General features: G+C 36.4%; 1 protein-coding gene and 1 long non-coding RNA gene across 4 annotated transcripts in view; both read left to right on the top strand.

Moving 5' to 3' along the window:
• LOC120858823 (C-type lectin domain family 2 member B-like) overlaps window positions 1–9,171 on the top strand; it is a 19,795-nt gene extending 10,624 nt beyond the window's left edge. For 2 of the 3 annotated variants that reach the window (XM_040235161.1, XM_040235163.1), the window contains 4 exons: window positions 2,278–2,441; window positions 5,602–5,705; window positions 7,486–7,630; window positions 8,854–9,171. In XM_040235161.1, the coding sequence (XP_040091095.1) occupies window positions 2,278–2,441; window positions 5,602–5,705; window positions 7,486–7,594 (377 nt within the window). In that variant the 3' untranslated portion in view covers window positions 7,595–7,630; window positions 8,854–9,171. Of the gene's footprint in view, window positions 1–2,277; window positions 2,442–5,601; window positions 5,706–6,786; window positions 6,822–7,485; window positions 7,631–8,853 lie in introns of those variants that run through there. The other variant, XM_040235162.1, reaches the window with a different exon arrangement.
• A 3,257-nt stretch (window positions 9,172–12,428) lies between these two features.
• LOC120858834 lies at window positions 12,429–16,559 on the top strand. The gene is made up of 2 exons (XR_005719948.1): window positions 12,429–13,408; window positions 16,305–16,559. It is a non-coding gene; the product is annotated as an uncharacterized LOC120858834 (long non-coding RNA).
• The last annotated feature ends 4,447 nt before the right edge of the window (window positions 16,560–21,006 follow it).

Here is a 21,006-nt window from a genome sequence, read left to right as displayed (position 1 = left end):
TTTTCAGCTATTTTGTTCTATATGCTTTTGTTTTTCTTTTTTCAGCTTTTTTGTTCTATATGCTTTAGATTATTCAAAAAGCCAACAATGAGTTTCTTGACTCTTTTGCTTTATATTAGTTTCTATTCAATTGTCTTCTGGTCTTATTTTTTTTAATGGAGTTTTTCTACTTTTTACTTTTAATTTATCACTCTAATTGTTTGACATAGCTAATTAAAAAAAAAAAAAACATAAATTTAAACCAATAAATTTTCCTCTAGGATTAAAGGAAATGTACTGTGTGGTTCAGAGGTTAGGATGCCTTGCTTTCTTTGCTGAGAGTCTGGGTTCTATCCCTTGTCAAGGAACTAAGCTCCCACAAGCCACATGGCATGGCCAAAAATAAAAGAGAAAGACCCACAAGCTTAGTTATATCCATAATTTTTAATATGATATATATCACATATATAAAAAGATAAGTAATTACCTTTCATTTAAAACACATTTTATTTCTCAAGATTTCTTCTTCTTTTTTTTTTTTTTCCTTTGATTCATGAACTATTTAGCATTGTGTTTCTTAATCTACAGCCTTTGGTGATTAAAAAAAAAAATTTTTTTTTGGTATATGGCTCAATTCTACTACAGTCAGGTGGCACACTGTTAATGTTTTCAACCTTTTAAAATCTGTTGTTAAAACTTTATTGTCCCACATTTTAGTAAATGTTTTGAGTGCTTTTTTGAGAATGTATATTCTGTAGTTGCTGCTTTTAGCTCTTGGTGTATGTCAACTCAATTTTGTTACTTAGGGTGTTCAAATGTTATTATTCTTAGATATTTAGACATGGGCTTCCCTGATAGCTCAGTTGATTAAGAATCCACCTGCAATCCAAGAGGCCCTGGTTCAATTCTTGGATCAGGAAGATCTGCTGGGGAAGGGAAAAGCTAACCACTGCAGAATTCTTGGTCTTCCCTTGTGGCTCAAATGGTTAAAAATCTTTCCACAATGCAGGAGACTTGGGTTCAATCCATGGGTTGGGAAGATTCCCCTGGAGAAGGGAATGGCTACCCACTCCAGTATTCTGGCCTAGAGAAGTCCATGGCCTGTATAGTCCATGGGGTTGCAAAGAGTCGGACACAACTGAGTGACTTTCACTTTCACTTCGACGTTTGGACTGTTGTTTTATCAGTATTTAAGAGAAGGGTGCTAAAATGTTTACCATCTACAGGTACTTGGCATGATGTGTTTAGGAGTGATAATTTAACTAATAGTTTTACCTTTATGCACCATAGACCACCAGCATCCCATTTACAACTGGTGACTGGGTCAATGCCTTTAATGCAGATCACATTGGAAAACCAGTAGCATATCTCATCCTTAAGGTTCTGTTCCCTTAGAACCACTTTTGATACCAAAAACTGATTCAGTCTGGGAGTGTTCAGAAAAGTTGATGGCACAAATATTACAAGAATACAACTTTATTTCTACTATTTCTGTATATTTCAAAATGATCACCACGATAAAACTAGTTTCCATAGAAAAGATTTTAATATAAGAACTATGCATGACACAACTGGAAGGAACTGTGAAGAGATGATGTGGAAGGCTAAAGAGGAAATAGTTGCTAAAGATTTTGGTTTAAAGCACTAGTATGTTTAGAGAACCCCCAGGTGAGGAAAGTCTAGAAACATCTAACTGCGGCGACTACAAAAGGAAACTCATGAAAAGGCTTGTGAACTTACTATGCACAATGCCTCCAACAATAATGAATTCTGCTTTATTTTCATCTTCTAAATTTCACATGAGTTCTTTCTGTTGATTAACCTGGAACCACACAATGATGGTGGTATCTAGTTACAACGGGAAACCGAGTACATGTCTTGTTAGTTATATAGTGTTTTATTATTTTCATTGCTTTCTTAGAGATTAAAATCTGTCCTAGATTTATAACAGTCTAAAATAAATCAGTATTTTCAGTACCACCTGATTTCGTTATATTTTATTTAGCTGGAAATGACAAAAGTGACTTAACATGTGCGAAATCACATTGACTGCTCTAGGAAGGCCTATGAATCACTGAATTTGGAATTGAAAGCAAAATGAGTGTCCTGTCACATTCTGGACTGTTCTCATTTAACCTAACATGAAGTCGGTTTTCAACTTGTTATGGGATAGAGATGCAATTCTGGCCATGAGCATCACCTTTTTTTGTCACAATCCCGTCCTTTTTCAATGGTCTCAAAACACAGTGGCATATTATTTTATCTGATTCTTAAAATATGTATTTGTCTCTGCTCTAGTTAAAGAAGATAGGCGTGCTCAGTATTTCTGCCCAGATAATTGGATCGGTTTCCAAGATAAATGCTATTATTTTTCTGAAGAAGAAGAAGATTGGGATTCAAGTAGATACAACTGTTTGTCTCAAAATGCTAGCCTAGTTATGATTGCCACAACAAAAGAAAAAGTAAGTAATATCCATTCCTTATCAATTGCATTAATTAGAGATACTGGAAGTATTCAAATTTCATTATGGTCTTTAAAGCATTTCAAACATGCCTGTTTATATATGCAAAATGTCACAGAAGTTTAGAACATGCCATAGGAGATAAAATTGAAAAAGCTAGTGATATTTTGTTTGGATAGTTTAACACTCTGATCAAGTTGTAGACTTGAGAGCTAGCTTCTCCATTTTAAGGAATATGAATAGAAGAGCTTAACACTATTTGGAAAACTTTTAAAACCCTTGAAGAGGAAGGATGGAATTCTCCTTTTCACTTCCTTGGTGGAAATTTCCTCTGGCTACTCAATCTGGCTTCCTTGTCTTTCTCTGAGATATCATGGCAGCCTCTGTCAGAGTGCTCATTATCAACAATGCAATAGGTGTAATTGAAAGTTTCCCTCTAGGCTGAAGTTATGAGTTTCCAGTGGCCAGACTGCCACCATATTTTATCTGAAATTATATCCATTGCTGTAGCATATAGGCAGGTACTAATTAAAAGGCTAATGAATCTTTGTTCAAAAAACATTGATGGAAAAATGCAATAAATAAAGAGAATCTCCAAGAGCTTTAACAAGCATGAGACCCTGTACGTCTGCACTTATGAAATCTGTTCTTTCCCTGGGTCACTTACATGGCAAGTATATTTTTTACTTTTGTTTCATTTCTTTAAAAGTAAAGGGTTAATTTAAAAGGTAATTAACTTCATTAAAATTTGTGTGTGTTCTTCCCAGATGACTCAGTGGTAAAGAATCCGCCTGCCAAAGTGGGAGATGAAGGAGAGGCGGGTTCCATCCCTGAGTCAGAACAATCCCCTGGAGAAGGAAATGGCAACCCACTTCAGTATTCTTGCCTGGGAAATTCCACAGATGGAGGAGCCTGGCGGGGCTGCAGTCCATGGTGCTGCAGAGAGTAGGACACGATTGAGCGATTAAAGCCGTGATAACAAGATTGTTTAAATGTACAGCAGCACAGTGGTCAACGTTGTTAACAGAACTGTGTATTACTTTCAGGGTAAACAATGTATAGTTATGCAATCTGCCTGATTGGTTCAAATTTAAATAGATACAGACTAGGCTGGGGCAATTTATAGATCAGTGTAAGGAAACTAAACCATTTTGGAAGCAAGAAAAGACAGAGAAACCTGAATAAAATGTGAAAAACTAGATATATTAAGAGTAGACATATCAAGTCAAAAAGTAAGATGTAAGCTTAATTTAATACAAAGAACTTCTTTAGCCAATGGTTTCACTGCTGAATTTAACAAGACTCTTGATATGAACACTCTGAGAAATCCTTAAACAGTCCTTACAGTTCCTTTTGGGGAAAAAAGGTTAACTTAGCAGCAAGATAAAAAAAATAAATAACAAGTGACAAACAGAATGAGGTTGTTATTGCATATTGCATATACAATATTGCATATTGTATCTGTGAAGAAGTAATGAAAGTAACATATAAAAGAATTTTATACATCTGTGTCTCTTTTAGCCATACAACATTGTAAAGTAATTAACCTCCAATTAAAATAAATAAATTTATATTTAAAAAAACAAAAACAAAAAACAACAAAAAATAATTTTAAAAGGCTATTTTTAAATAGTCTAATTAAAATATTACAAATGTTTATTTAAATTGCAAAGTATTTTCTTAGTTAAAATGAAATAAAGCTTGCTTCATGAAAATTTTCCCCTATTTATTTGCACCTATTTAGAATTACCTTGTCTTTTTAACAAGCAGCTCCATGAGCTGCTCTTTATTAAGCAAATAATGTTCAATATTTTTCATATGACATTTTCTTGTACCTTGTCACTTCCCAGTTCCTGGTCATCAAAAGTGCAGCTCCACATCTTCATCCAATTTTTCCAGCTATTCAGTGCAATATATCCTGTTGATTTCCAATACATACATCCTGTCTTGCTTTTCTGCCTTAAAACAAGCTCTTTCCTAAGCGTAGAAAATGAATTGTCCTTCTCTCAATGGATTCTGTATTTGTCCTGGAATCTTTTACTCTTTCCAGATATGCCTCTTACACTGCATCCTATGTGATGGTCTCCTGTAAGGACTGGGATGCTTCTTCTATACACTAAAATTTCACTCTGTATTTATTATACTCATAATCTTCTCATTTAGTAGAATGTTTTCTAACTCTAAGTTTGCATGGATTTGCTCCCTCTACAGGAAACTGTGAATTCAGGGACACTGTTTTCTTAATAGATTCCTTTGTAAACCCATAGCTTGGCTCAGCGAATTGGATTTTTTTTTTTCAAATAAATTCATGAAATGCTATAGAAGATGGTATATTAAAATGACAAGGTTATTGACATCACTGTTACCAGGTAGGAATGGACCACAGTGTTGTGATATGTCATAATTCCTTTGTATTTATATAAAACTGAAACATGGAGTGATACAAAGTCAAGTTTATGGTTTTGCAACTATTTTGGGGCAGGTAGACTCAGTGACTTTCTGTGTAGAACATAAATTTATGGCATGAAAGGCTCTAAGGTAGGAAAAATTTTCAACATCAAATGAATAAGGAGAAATATCAGAAAAAAAATAAAAATTCCCCCCCAAATGATGTCTTTAGAAATGTAAATATTTGGTAAAAAAAAAAAAAATTGAAATTTGGGAATTAAGTTCTAAAGGAACTGGATACATGAAAGATGTGTGTGTATGGGTGTGCAAACATATGATAGTTGGAAGAAATGCTGAAGTAAAATATTACATTAAATTCAATGTACGAGTATTTACTGGGAAGTGAAAAAAACATAATACATATCTGATGATTAGGAAGTCTGTGTAAGAACTCAGTTGAAAAGTCTAGCTTTCTAGGAGTTCACAGACTAAAAATCTTGGAGGAATAGAGTTTCATACTGAATATTTATCAACTTGGAATCAAAAATGTCTTAAAGAAAATTTCTCTGACAAATTTCTCTTTGTTTCATAAATGAGAAAATTGAGAGTCAGAAGGTAAAATACTTTTTCACAATCACATAGCCATTTTCCAGTGAAACTAGGATTTGAAGCTTTGTCACCTTTTCCCTCACAACCTGCAAAGCAAGAGGGACACAATAAGTTGTAGTGAAAAATGACAAATAAAATTATGAATTTTATTTTGTCTCTAAAGCGTTTTCTTAAGCGATTCAAGTGCACTTCTGATCACTGGATTTGGCAAGACATGACAGAACATCTAACAGGACAATGGGTGGATGAAAACATACATAACAAAGGGTGAGTGTCTTTTTTCTGGGATTATTTAAGTTTAGGTAGTGCAGCTTTCTGGGCTTCTCTGGTAGCTCAGGTGGTAAAGAATTCACCTGCAATGCAGGTAACCCAAGTTCAATTCCTGGATTGGAAAGTTACCCTGGAGAAGGGATAAACTAGCCACTCCAGTGTTCTTGGGCTTCCCTGGTGGCTCAGTTGGTAAAGAATTCGCCTGCAATGCAGGAGACCTGGGTTCGATCCCTGGGTTGGGAAGATTCCCTGGAAGAGGGAATGGCAACCCAATCCAGTATTCTTGCCTGGAGAATTCCCATGGACGGAGGAGCCTAGGGGGCTACAGTCCATGGGGTCGCAGAGTCGGACGCAACTGAGTGACTAAGTGCGCACACATGGTTCAGCCCTCTAGAATCTGTACATTAGGATATTTCTGTATAGTCCTTGATTTGTCTGCATGTTGGAAAAGTGGACTAAGGATTGGTGTATCATGTATTAAGACTGGTTTCAAGAGTCAACCAGAGAGGTTGGAAATCAAGATATAAGAGAAAAACAAATATTGTATGTTAACACATATATATGGAATCTAGATAAATGGTCCTGATGAATCTATCAGCAGGGCAGAAACAGAGACACAGACGTAGACAATGGACTTGTGAACATAGCAGTGGAAGAAAAAGGTGAGACAAATTGAGAGAGTAGCATTAGGCTTTACCTTCTGAGCCACAGTGGACCTATATGTACTCTACCATGTGTGAAATAGCTAGCTAGTGGGAAGCTGCTGTATAACATAGAGAGCTGAGCTCAGTCCTCTGTGATGACCTCGGTGGGTAGAATAGGAGGTGGGAGGGTGGCTAAAAAAGGAGGGAATATATGTATACATATAGTTGATTCATGATGCTGTAAAGCAAAAAATAACACAGCATTGCAAAGCAATTATATTTCCATTTAAAAATTTAAAAAAAAAAAGATATAAGGGAAAAGACTTCTTAGTTGGTTACTTTGAAAGTAAAGACCTGAGATTCACATACACAGTAAAAGCAGACTTTTTCATGATCTTACCCTATTTTCTCTAATCATATATCTCTTTCAAAAGCTTCATGCTGTTTGCTGACAAGTTTCAAGTTCAAGGTAAATTTGTTTATTTTCAGTGCTTTTATTTGCACTGATAGTTGCAATTTAACCTGGGCTTCATACCTTCTATTTTACAACATGGAGTATTGGACCTAAAAAATTGAGTTCATTGCATATATGACCCAGTATAAACACCCCAAATTATGACTGCCAGCCACTTAGGCATTTAGTCTATGCTAGAATTTCTCAATAGCAGAAAATATGGACATTTTGGACCACATCGTTCTTTCCTGTGTGGAGGGAGCACTTTCTTGTGTACAATAGGATGTTGGCAACATCTTTGGCCTCTACTCATGAGACAGTAGCAATTCCCCCTGCTCCACTCCTCTTGAAGCAACCAAAAATGTCTTTAGATATTTCCAAGTGTCCCTTGCAAGGGCTGGTGGAAGGCAAACTCACCCCAGGGTTAAGAACCATTGGTTTCTACAAATTGACGACTCTACCTATAACATGTAACTTAGTTTAACAAACACAGATTCTTGGAAGGGAGACTCCTTTGGTCCAATTTGGTACAGGCATCTTAACCCTAGCAAGAAAGGACTGTGTAGCAGCATACTTTTCCAGAGCTCTAGACAGATAACATTTTTTTTTAAAGGTGTCATTGACCGAGAGAGAAGTCACAGGACTCCCTAATGCATAGTGTTTGATTCCTTTATTGTAGGATTAATATGACAGAGAATGAAATATGTTTTTACCTTAATGAAGATGGTGTTGCAACAGCTAGATGCTACACAGAGAGGAAATGGATTTGCAGGAAAAAAGTGCACTAAATCAGTTTCCGACAGTGGACTTAACATCCAGGAGTAAGATGATTTTAATATTTATCAACTTTTCCTTTTTCCTTTTGTTGAAAATTCAACATTTCACTGCTTTAATATTATAGCCTGATGACGCAGCTGGATGACTGTGAAAGCAATTTTCGTATTAGTTTTCTACTTTTTAAATGATCTGGATCTTTGCTTATCTGTATCAATTTTAAAAGAATCATGCAATTTCACAGAATCTCTAGGTTAATTTTGGGAGTGTTGTATTCATATATTATTTTCTTATTCATTTACAATATATTTCTTGTATTGATTTTTGTCTTATATAACATAATTTTTCTAAACAGTTACTGCATAGTATTTATTATATGTGTCTCTATTTTATGTATCTATTGCTTTTGCAATTATATACTTTTATTATCTTTTAAAATAGTTTTTTTTTATTAGCAAGGTAATTCTTTTAGGTATTCTTGTTCTGTTCAACATACTTTCTGACAATTCATAATTTTCTTTTTTTTTAAATTAATTAATTAATTTATTTTTTATTTTACTTTACAATTCTGTATTGGTTTTGCCATACATTGACATGAATCCACCACAGGTGTACATGCGTTAATAATTTGTGGATTCATTTAAATACTGGAAAACACAGCATCTAGTAGTAACAATTTTATTTTTCCTATATTGTAAAAATTAGTTATTTCTTATATAATTAAAATGGGTGGAATTTCCAGGATAATATTGATGGTAAAAATTCTTCCACATTTTAAAGAAAACGCTTCTGATATGTTAACATTAGTCATGTTGTATCTAGTTTTTTATATATTTTTCTTAAAAGTTAGGTTAGTTCTTTTCTATTTCTATTTGCTAAGAGATTTGTTTTGTAAGAAGTGACTTCATTTTCTTGCATGCTTGTGTTCGCTGCATCTGTTTTGATGTTGTCATGGTTTCTATTCCTTAATCTTTTAATGTAGTGAATGACATTTTAAATTTTCTAATGTTAAGAGACTGCTTTACATTCCTAGATAAAATTCAATTTGGTCATGACATGATATCCTATTTATTTTAGGTATATTCATTTTGATATTTATTTTTTAACACTCTTTAGTGTGATTACCCTAAAATTTTCCTTAGGAAATCAGGGATTATAGTTTGAATAATTCAGTGATGACATGGTTGAAAAATGTGCTGCTTTACAATTATGCTATAAAATTATGAATGATAAATTTCATATGGCTTGAAAATTCATTCCTGATCACGTTTTCTGCATATATGTTTTTTATAGAGCAGTAGCAGTCTTTGAGAGAGCTGCTAGAAAAGAGTACTCATGGACATCATGACATAATGATGTCACCCACGTTGAATGCTGGTGCCAGAGAGCTGCAGCCTCTAGAAGATTTCTATTGTTTCAACTAAAAAAAAAATCTCATTTTCTCCTGATATGAGAAACAAAATTAGAAGACACATTTGACAGTAACGAAGTCTGATATTATCCCTGGCTCTCAACAGGAAAGGGGCTTCCCAGGTGGCTCAGTGGAAAAAGAATCCACCTGACAATCCAAGATTTGCAGGAGACACAGGTTCAAACCCTGGGTCAGAAAGATCCTCTGGAGAAGGAAATAGCAACTCACTCCTGTATTCTCTTTTTTTCTTTTGTTTATTTTATACCAGTATTTTATTTTTTATTTTTTTATTTAAATTTATTTATTTTAATTGGAGGCTAATTACTTTACAATATATTTTTGTCATTTTTATCTTTATTATTTTATTTTGTAAATATACTATTAAACATTTACATAATATTCTATCATGTGAATGTGCTATAAATTACATTCCAATTTTACTGGCTATCTTTAGGTTTGCTCTTCCACCATTTTTCTTCATTATGAATAATGTCTGAGTCACCATCTCTATGTATGCATTTTCTTTGTTTCAAATTCTTATATGAGTTAATAGAGAAATACCTTTGCAAGAGCATGCTGGTCCTTTAATTTACCCAGCTAATTTGTTATTAGGTTTCTTTATTTTTTTTTATGAGAAGATAATACCAGCGATCATTTATTAGGGGATCACTATTTATCAACATTGTGCCATTTTACATATATTATCTCATTTATTCTCCAAATATCCCAAAGGGTAGATATTATTATTCCCATCTTTTTTTCCTTTTTTTACTTTACAATACTGTATTGGTTTTGCCATACATTGACATGAATTTGCCACGTGTGTACATGAGTTCCCAATCCTGAACCCTCCTCCCACCACCCGCCCCATATCATCTCTCTGGGTCATCCCAGTGCACCAGCCCAAAGCATCCTATATCCTATATTGAACCTAGACTGGCGATTCATTTCTTACATGATAGTATACATGTTTCAATGCCATTTTCGCAAATCATCTTACCCTCTCCCTCTCCCACAGAGTCCAAAAGTCTGTTCTATACATCTGTGTCTCTTTTCCTGTCTTGCATACAGGGTTATCATTACCATCTTTCTAAATTCCATATATATGTGTTAGTATACTGTATTGGTGTTTTTCTTTCTGGCTTACTTCACTCTGTATAATCGGTTCTAGTTTCATCCACCTCATTAGAACTGATTCAAATGTATTCTTTTTAACGGCTGAGTAATATTCCATTGTGTGTATGTACCACAGCTTTCTTATCCATTCATCTGCTGATGGACATCTAGGTTGCTTCCATGTCTTGGCTATTATAAACAGTGCTGCAATCAACATTGGGGTACACGTGTGTCTTTCAATTCTGGTTTCCTCAGTGTGTATGCCCAGCAGTGGGATTGCTGGGTCATAAGGCAATTCTATTTCCAGTTTTTTAAGGAATGTCCACACTGTTTACTTTACAATATTGTATTGGTTTTGCCATACTGGAGAATCCTATGGACAGAGGAACTTGGTGTGCTCCTGTCCACAGGGTTGCAAAGTCGGACATAACTGAGCAATTGAGCACACATGCCCTGAACAGGAAGAAATAACATCTGAACACTGTAAACAATCTGAATGCACTCTCACTGGATAAGCCAGTGCATAACCAATTCCCTTTTCCCACTATTCTGAAGATTTTTTGCTAAATAATAATGCTCTTCATGAGCTTATGAGTTCTGTCATGCACAGAACTTTACACAAAGTGTTTGTTTAAAGAAAGACCCTACCATACCTGTTTGCCCTGGATCTCAGACCCAGGGGGAACCTTTACAAGACCAAATAACCAGTAATTAATAATTACATGGGGTCTTTACAGTTGAGGGTAACAATTTATATAATGTCTATGAATATTTAATATGAAAAACTACACAATCTATCCCATGGGATAGAATTAATTTTTGTAAACTTCTGAGAAGTGAAAGTGAAGTCCTTCAATGTGTCTGACTCTTTGTGACCCCATGGACTATAGCCTACCAGGCTCATCGGTCCATGGGATTTTCAAGGCAAGAATACTGGAATGGGTTGCCATTTCCTTCTCCAGGGGATCTTCCCGACCCAGGGATCGACCCAGGGATCGAACCCGGGTCTCCCACATTGTAGGCAGACGCTTTACCATCGGAGTTATGTATATTGTGTATGGGCTCAAGAAATTTCCTCTTCCTGTATCTTATGAGGTTGAACTATGAGCCTAAAATGTTGTGTTGACATTCTAATGCTCAGGACCTCAGACTGTGACCTTATTTGGAAATTAGGGCTGGGCTGAATGTAATAGTGAGGACATCATTACTATAGGCCTCAAGATCTTTAGCACCAGTGGAGTTATAAGAAGAGGAAATTTGGAGTCAGACAAAACTCTTAACAAAGCGAAGACATTGTGAAGACAAAGGGAAAAGACAGCCATGTGACTGAAGTGATGTACCTATAAGTCAAAGAGTGCTAGGTATGGCCAGCCATTACCAGAAGCAGGAAGAGGCAAGAAAGGACTGTCTCCTAGAGCAGTCTGAGAGAGCATGACCCAGAGGACATATTGATGTTGGGCCTTCCAAGCTGTAGTACTGTGAGACAATCAGTTCCTGGTGTTTTAAATCATGCAGTGCATGGCACATTTTTATGGCAGCAGTAGCATTAATACAATTCATTTCTGAAACTGTACAAACTCCTGGGTCCTTGTTTTTAAAGTAAAAGACTGACTCGAGAATCAATGATTGATTCATTTTTTGTCGGTTGTTTTATGAGGGCTGTCTTTCCACCTTGCTTATAGTTTCCTTTGTTGCGCCAAAGCTTTTAAGTTTAATTAGGTCCCATTAGTTTATTTTTGTTTTTATTTCCATTATTCTGGAAGGTGGGTCATAGAAGATCTTGCTGTGATTTATGTTGAAGAATGTTCTACCCATGTTTTCCTCTAAGAGTTTTATAGTTTTTTTGTCTTACATTTAGGTCTTTCATCCATTTTGAGTTTATTTTTGTGTGTGGTGTTAGAAAGTGTTCTAGTTTCACTCTTTTACATGTAGTTGACCAGTTTTCCCAGCACCCCTCGTTGAAGAGAGATATGTGAAGATGTAGAAACAGACTAGCTATTGGGCTAGAGAACTGGTAACAATTTAGATTATAATTCAACCACATAGCAGAATCACTGAACTCCTATTTCTCTGAGATATATAAAGGCATGACACACATTGCTAAGTTATTTTTACAAGAAGCAGACCCGCTCCAAATGAAAACTGCTGATCATGATACATAGACTCTAGACTGATTGAAACTGGAAAACTGATGATGCTTGAAACTTCACCTTGATGCCAACCAATCCAAGAATTGTCCATGAGTTGGTCACACATTGCTCCTTGAACACTGTAAAACTCCTCACTATCCCACTCCCGGGTGGGTCACACAGTCTTGAGGCCCCCTTTGCCTGGCAGCACAATAAAAGTTACTCTTTTCTACTTCCCCCCAAACCTGTCTCTATGTTTCTATTCGGCACCAGAGAACACAGGCAGAGTTTCGGCATCATTATCAATCTCAGCTTCTTTTCATTTCTATGTTTCATCTTTTTCAGATACAAGCATAACCTAGAATGTCCACTGCTTCTTTCAGGAATTGTGTTTTAAGGAAAATACATTCTCTCAGCATTTCAGTCCAGTCAAATCTAGTTTTGTCTATCACTCGACAAAAGTGAATAAAAGCAGCCCTCACCATGTCACTCCTGTCTTTATTGCTGTATCTAGTGAACTTGCTTCAGTAAATAACTCCCATGTCTTCTTGAGCACCATTTCCTTTTCTTCCTTACTAAAGAATAGTAGATTTACAAAATTAACCTCAAATGTACAATATAGCAGTTCAACATTTTTATACTGTGTATATATAGTTATAGATGCAAAGAACAAATATGTGTTTGCCAGGAAGGAGTTGGGGGAGCAGAGGGAAAGAAAGAGGAAGCGTGAGAAACCAAAACCTCCAGTTACAAAATAAATGAGTTGTAAGTATGAAACGTACAGTGCAGGGAATATAGTCAATAACTGTGTAATATATTTGCAAGCTGACATGTCGTAACTGGACTTATCATGGTGATTGGTTTGAAATCCATTGTCTTGCAATTAAAGTATTATTCGTGAAATAGCTTCCTTGTCTTTTTAAACATTCATACAAAGCCCAATCTTCTGTGTGTGTTTGTGGCAAGTGGCCTTCTGACTAAAAATGTATGGTTCTTTGTGTGACTATTTCACTATCCAAATTAGCTTAGCTTGACATTTTCAGTTACTCAGGAAGTTCTGACCTCAAACGGTTGCCTCTGGTCTTAGTTCTCTAATAAAAACTGGAGGTAAAATGCCTGATATAAATATGGTAGAGAAAGATGCTTTCCAACTGTGTGGATTGCAAAAAGAGGTAAGAATTTGGGCTGTAAGGAATGAGGGTGAGGATTGAGGTGATAAAATAATGCTATTGATAAGACTCTAGTGTCTACACAGGGAAAGTGGTTCACAGTCACAGGTTTCAAGGATGAGAGAGCTGGAAAGAGTGCTATAATTTATAAAATTTTAAATGTGTTTGTAATTTGTATAAAAGTAAGCAGATATGGAAATTCTTGTTCTCACAGGTAATGGAAAGGAAATATTAAGAGAAAGAGACAAGGGAATGGAAACAGGTAAAGTTGATGACTGACAATGGAATGATTAATTTCACTGGGAAAAATACATACTGTAAAGTGTTACACAGATGCAGCATGTTATTATTATGAAATAAAGTATAAAACTTATCAAGGAGGCTCACAGGAGAGAAAATATTAAAAGGCAAGTAAAAAATATTTACCAATTTAAAAAATTGAACAATTTCAGATAAAAATTTAGGAGAACATTCAAATAAAATATCATCCATTAGATGCCGTATAGAAAGAAAAATGTGTGTGTTTATATATATGTGTGTGTGTGTGTATGTGTATATATACATATACATACATATATATGAGATTGAAATTAAAAATCATGTATTAAGATTTTGTTTGATGACTTATTAAGTGAAAAAAGTGACTTTTACCTGTTGGAGAAAATTGGGGTGTCATAATTTAGGATGGAAAATTTTCCTTATCCTTGATAAAAATAGCAGTCAATTTAGATAGAAGGCAATTCAGAGGAGGAAAAAGATGATTTCTAATCCTTGTTAAATGACTTCATTTATTTCTTCATTCCTTTGGCATTTTGAGTATCTTTATAATAGCTGCTTGAAATATTTGCTAGATAATTCCAACATCTGTGTCACGTCAGCACAGCTTCTGTTGATTGCCTTTCCCCATGCAAGTCCAAATTCTCATGGCTATTAATATGCTGAATAGTTTTGGATTGTCTTCTGGACATTTTTAATAAATATTTTGTTAGGAGATTCTTTGTTTAAATGTCTGGAATATATCCAAATTTTTGGTTTGAGCAGACAATCACTTTGGCTAGGTTCAGGCCTTCTGTTGGCTCTGGTTCCAGTTCAGTTTTCAGAGCCCTTGTAGTGTTATTTGGATATTTCTTGCAAGTGCATCAACCAAAGGCCAGTGTGGAATGTAGGCAATGTTCTGCTATGAAGAGTTTAGGTCTCAGTGTCTTTGGTATATTAGAGTCGGGTGTAGGCATGCACAGCTTGTGTGTCTATGGACAGGGGAGGTGCAGGAATTTGCTACCCTCTAATCACGTGGTGGTTTTCTGGTGGCCAGACACTCCCTTGAAGTGTGGCAAAACCTTCACAGTGAGTGATCAGTAGCATAACAAAGTTATTTCTTCTATGACTTAAGAAATGGAAAAAATTATAATGATTTTCGAAGCTCCTTGCCAGGAATCAGAGGTAAAGATCAAATATATTTTTTATAACACAGTTTTCAGTCACTCAGGTGGTGCTGGTGGTAAAGAATCCCCCTGCCAATGCAGGAGATGCAAGAGACGCAGGTTCAATCCCTGGGTGGGGAAGATCCCCTGAAGTAGGCAATGGCACCCTGCTCCAGTATTCTTGCCTGAAAACTTCCATGGGTACAGGAGCCTGGTAGGCTATAGCCCATGGCACTGCAGAGGGTCATACATGATTAAACACAGGAAACAAAAACAAAAAGTTAAGCACAGTTTGAAAAGTATCAGAGCTGAGATATGGCAGAAATATTGTAATCATCACACTGGAAACTTTTTTTAAACTATGACTGACATGCTAAGGACTCCAATGCAAAATATGGACACCATGAAGAATAAATCGGTAGTGTAAGGAGAACATAGAAATTATAAGAAACGAAAAATAAATGTCAGAGAATCAAAAACACTTACAAAGGTAAGGAGTGTCTGATGGTCTCATTAATAGATTAGACTGAGGAGAGACTCTCTGAGTTTAGGACAGAGCAACAGAAACATCCAAAAATGAAAAGTTAAAAGAAAACAACTGAAAAAAAGAAAAGAAAACCCAAAACAATCTCCAAGAATTGTGGGGTAACTACAAAAAGTACAACATGTAATGGGGACACCAAAAGGAGAAGAAAGAAGTGGAAGCAATATTTTAAGAAACAGTGACTGAGATTTTACCCCAAATTAATATCAGACACTAAAGCACAGATCTAGGAAGCTCGGAGAAAACCAAGCAGCATAAATCTGCATGCGTGCACACACACACCTCCATCAAATACATCTGGGTATATCATAGTCAAATTTCAGAAAGTCAAACAAAAATTGAGAAAAAGTTTGGAAAGCAGCAAGAAGAAAAAAAGTTACCTTGCCACCTTTTGTTATCTAAGAAGCCAGGTAAACAAGCAGAGTGTAGTGAAATGTTCAAATTGTTGAGAGAAAAAAAAAAAAAATCACCAACCTAGAATTCTATATTCTCTGAAATCCCCTTCAAAGTGAAGGGGAAATAAAGATTTTTTCCAGAAAAAAACCCTTCAGGGAATTTGTAGCCATTCCTTGTAATAATGTTAAAGTAAAGACAGAATAGAAAGAGGTAAGGAAAGTGATACAAGTCAGAAACTAGGATCTACTTTGAGGAATAAATGAGAAAATTTAAAATGTATCTTTCCTGTTCTTAATTGATCACAGTGGTTACAGCTTCTTCAAAATAATGACTGATTAGGTTCTTGTAGTTTATGCATAAGTGGAATGAATGGCAGTAACGATGTAAGGGACAAGAGTATAACTAGGATTATTTTGTTATTATAAGATATTGCACTAGTCTTTTGAGGTTTTACAGTATCAATTGAAAACATATTTGAGCTAGTTGTAATTTTGTATTACAAGCATCAGGGCAATCACTAAAAATATTTTTTTAAAAGAAAGAAGTGCAGTGGATACAAGATAGGAGAGAAAATGCAATAATTTAAGCTACCCAGCTAAAACTACATAAGGCTGAAGAAGTAGAAGAGAAAATGGAAACAAAGAACAATAGCAACAAATAGAAAACATTTATATACATGTCAGACATTAATTCATCTTTTTAAATAATCATCTTCATGTCAATGGTTTAAACATATCAGCTAAAAGAAATTGTCAGAGTGAAACAAAAACAAGATGCAATTTTGTATTTTCTGTAAAAAATCCACTTTAAAGATGAATATATATGTAGAAAAAAAAAGGAAATGGATGGAGAAAGACATTCCTTGTGAATGCTAATCAAAAGAAAGCTGGAGTAGCTACACTATATTAATTTCACACAGAGCAACTTCTAAACAAGAAAACTTATCAGGGAGAAAGAAGGACATTACATAATCATAAAACAATTAGTTCTCCAAGAAGACAATTCTTTTGTATATGAACCTAACAACAGTGTCAAGATGTAAGGTAGAACCTCATAGAACTGCTAGGAGAGACAGGTGAATTCACTATTATAGCTGAAGACTTCTGTAACCCTCTCTCAGAAATGGGCAGACACATCTAGCAGAAAATCACAACACAGTTGTACTAACAGCACCATCAACCAACTGTATATAAAATAATTGACATTTATAAGCTACTTTATTTAATGACAGCAGAATATACATTTGTCTTTATGTTGAAAATTTGCCATGTTAGACCACATTCAGAAAAATTATAGCTTAAAAAATTAAAAGAATAGAAATCAGATAATGTATGTGCTCAGGCCATAGTGGAATTAAACTAGAATCAGATGGCTACATAGAAATATAACTAGAAAATCCTAAATACAGGAGATTTAACAACATTTCTAAACAATATATGAGTCAAAGAGGACATTTCAAGAAGCTTTTAAAAATATTTTTAACTAAATGAAAATATAACTTCAGAATTTGTGATAGAGTAAAATAAGTGTTTAGGGGAAAGTTTACTACATTGAATGCATATATTCAAAAAGAATAAATATCTAAAAACAAATATTTAAGCTTTAACCATAGTAAACCAGAAAAAGAAGGGAAAATGCAAAGTGAAAAGAAATGAAATTGAACAGTAGATATCAATAGAGACGATCAATGAAATCGAAAGGTGGCTCCTTCAAAAAGATCAATAAAGTTGATAAGCCTCTATAAAACAAAGCTGGTTCTTCAGAAGAAATAAATAAAATTGATAAACCTCAAGTGAACTGAGGAAAACAGAGAGAAGACACAAATCAATAATATTATAAATAAAAAAGGAGAAATACTACAGAATCTTTGGATATCAAAGATAGTGAAAGAAAATTCTGAAAATTCCTAATCCTACAAAGTCATTGTACAGTCTTGCTTCACTTGGATCTTAACAGTCCATGGGATTGCAGAGTTGTCAGGACTGAGCGACTAACACACACACACACAGTACTACAGAGTCTTTGGACATCAAAAGATGGTGAAAGAAAACTATGAAAAATATTAATTAATCCCACAGATTCATTGCACAGTCTTTCTTCACTTGGATCTTAACGTCTATACATTTCACAAGCACACATACTGAAGGCGGCTAATGTTTCTAATTACTATAAAATGTATTGAGCTATATATGGTTCATTGTTTAAAAGCAAGTTAGCTGGAGTTCCTTTTGCTCAACATCTGGAAGAAAGCTATTATTTTTATTCTAGGTCAGCACCTTTGAATCAGCTTTCTACAGTGGTGGAAATATTCCACATCAGTGTAACCACAATTGTAGCCACTAGCCACCTGGAGCTGGTGAGCACTTGAAATATGGCTAGATTTAAAATTTTTATTTAATTATAATTGATTTAAATTTTAATACTCAAATGGGATTAATGACTATCCTATTGCACAGCAGTTCTAAAGGCTTCCCTTGTGGCTCAGCTGGTAAAGAATCCGCCTGCAATGCGGGAGAGCTGGATTCAACCCCTGGGTTGGGAAGAGCCCTGTAGAAGGGAAAGCGAACCCACTACAGTATTCTGGCCTAGAGAATTCCATGGACTATATAGTCCATGGGGCCACGAAGAGTCAGACACGACAGAGTGACTTTCACTTCACTCAGCTCAGGCGGGGGTGGCACATTCAGTGCGGCTGAGAGCCACCCGATGTCCGAGGTCAGAGACAGCAGCCTAGAGTGCCAGGCTGCGATGGAGCAGGAACGGCTGAGAGGAGCAACCCTGTATCTGAGGTCGGGGCAACGGCTGAGAGGAGCCACCCCACATCCCAGGCCAGGGGCGGCCCCCGAGGCCAGAGCGGCGACTGGGAGGAGCAATCCCATGCCCAAGGCCAGGGGCGGCGGCTGGGAGGAAAGAACAACCCGGTGGCTGCCGGGTGCAGGAGGGCCTAGAGGAGCCATCCCACGCTGAAGGTCAGGAAGGGCAGTGGGAGGAGATACCCCTCATCCAAGGTAAGGAGCAGCAGCTGCGCTTTGCTGCAGCAGCTGTGAAGAGATACCCCACGCCCAAGGTAAGACAAACCCAAGTAAGATGGTAGGTGTTGCAAGAGGGCATCAGAAGGCAGACACTCCATACTCACAGAAATTAGATCTAGTCAATCTAATCACACTAGGATGACAGCCTTGTCTAACTCAATGAAACTAAGCCATGCCCGCGGGGCAACCCAAGATGGGCGGGTCATGGTAGAGAGGTCTGACAGAATGTGGTCCACTGGAGAAGGGAATGGCAAACCACTTCAGTATTCTTGCCTTGAGAACCCCATGAATAGTATGAAAAGGCAAAATGATAGGATACTGAAAGAAGTACACCCCAGCTCAGTAGGTGCCCAATATGCTACTGGAGGTCAGTGGAGAAATAACTCCAGAAAGAATGAAGGGATGGAGCCAAAGCAAAAACAATACCCCTTGTGGATGTGACTGGTGATAGAAGCAAGGTCCAATGCTGTAAAGAGGAATATTGCATGGCAACCTGGAATGTCAGGTCTATGAATCAAGGCAAATTGGAAGTGGTCAAACAGGAGATGACAAGAGTGAACGTCAACATTCTAGGAATCAGCAAACTAAAATGGACTGGAATGGGTGAATTTAACTCAGATGACCATTATATCTACTACTGTGGACAGGAATCCCTCTGAAGAAATGGAGTAGCCATCATGGTCAACAAAAGAGTCTGAAATGCAGTACTTGGATGCAATCTCAAAAATGACAGAATGATCTCTGTTAGTTTCCAAGGCAAACCATTCAATATCACGGTAATCCAAGTCTATGCCCCAACCAGTAATGCTGAAGAAGCTGAAGTTGAACAGCTCTATGAAGACCTACAAGACCTTTTAGAACTAACACCCATAAAAGATGTCCTTTTCATTATAGGGGACTGGAATGCAAAAGTAGGAAGTCAAGAAACACCTGGAGTAACGCAAATTTCGCCTTGGTATGCAGAATGAAGCAGGGCAAGGACTAATAGAGTTTTGCCAAGGTAATGCAGTGGTCATAGCAAACCCCCTCTTCCAACAACACAAGAGAAGACTCTACACATGGACATCACCAGATGGTCAACACCAAAATCAGATTGATTACATTCTCTGCAGCAAAAATGGAGAAGCTCTATACAGTCAACAAAAACAAGACCAGGAGCTGACTGTGGCTCAGATCATGAACTCCTTATTACCAAATTCAGACTGAAATTGAAGAAAGCAGGGAAAACCGCTAGACCATTCAGGTATAACCTAAATCAAACCCCTTATGATTATACAGTGGAAGTGAGAAATAGATTTAAGGGCCTAGATCTGACAGATAGAGTGCCTGGTGAACTATGGACTGAGGTTCATGACATTGTACAGGAGACAGGGATCAAGACCATGGGATCAAGACTAGAGATCTCTTCAAGAAAATTAGAGATATCAAGGGAACATTTCATGCAAAGATGGGCTTGATAAAGGACAGAAATGGTATGGACCTAACAGAAGCAGAAGATATTAAGAAGAGATGGCCAGAATACACAGAACTGTACAAAAAGGATCTTCATGACCCGGATAATCACGATGGTGTGATTACTCATCTAGAACCAGACATCTTGGAATGTGAAGTCAAGTGGGCCTTAGAAAGCATCACTACAAACAAAGCTAGTGGAGGTGATGGAATTCCAGTAGCACTAATTAAAATCCTGAAAGATGATGCTGTGAAAGTGCTGCACTCAATATGCCAGCAAATTTGGAAAACTCAGCAGTGGCCACAGGACTGGAAAAAGTCAGTTTTCATTTCAATCCCAAAGAAAGGCAATGCCAAAGAATGCTCAAACTACCACACAATTGCACTCATCTCACATGCTAGTAAAGTAATGCTCAAAATTCTCCAAGCTAGGCTTCAGCAATATGTGAACCGTGGACTTCCGATGTTCAAGCTGGTTTTAGAAAAGTCAGAGGAACCAGAGATCAAATTGCCAACATCCGCTGGATCATGGAAAAAGCAAGAGAGTTCCAGAAAAACATCTATTTCTGCTTTGTTGACTATGCCAAAGCCTTTGACTGTGTGGATCACAATAAACTGTGGAAAATTCTGAGAGAGATGGGAATATCAGACCACCTAACCTGCCTCTTGAGAAACCTATATGCAGTTCAGGAAGCAACAGTTAGAACTGGACATGGAACAACAGACTGGTTGCAAATAGGAAAAGGAATACGTCAA

The sequence above is a fragment of the Oryx dammah genome, unplaced genomic scaffold (assembly GCF_014754425.2).
Source record: "Oryx dammah isolate SB20612 unplaced genomic scaffold, SCBI_Odam_1.1 HiC_scaffold_29, whole genome shotgun sequence".
NCBI lineage: Eukaryota > Metazoa > Chordata > Mammalia > Artiodactyla > Bovidae > Oryx > Oryx dammah.
This window is presented reverse-complemented; position numbering and strand designations above follow the sequence as displayed.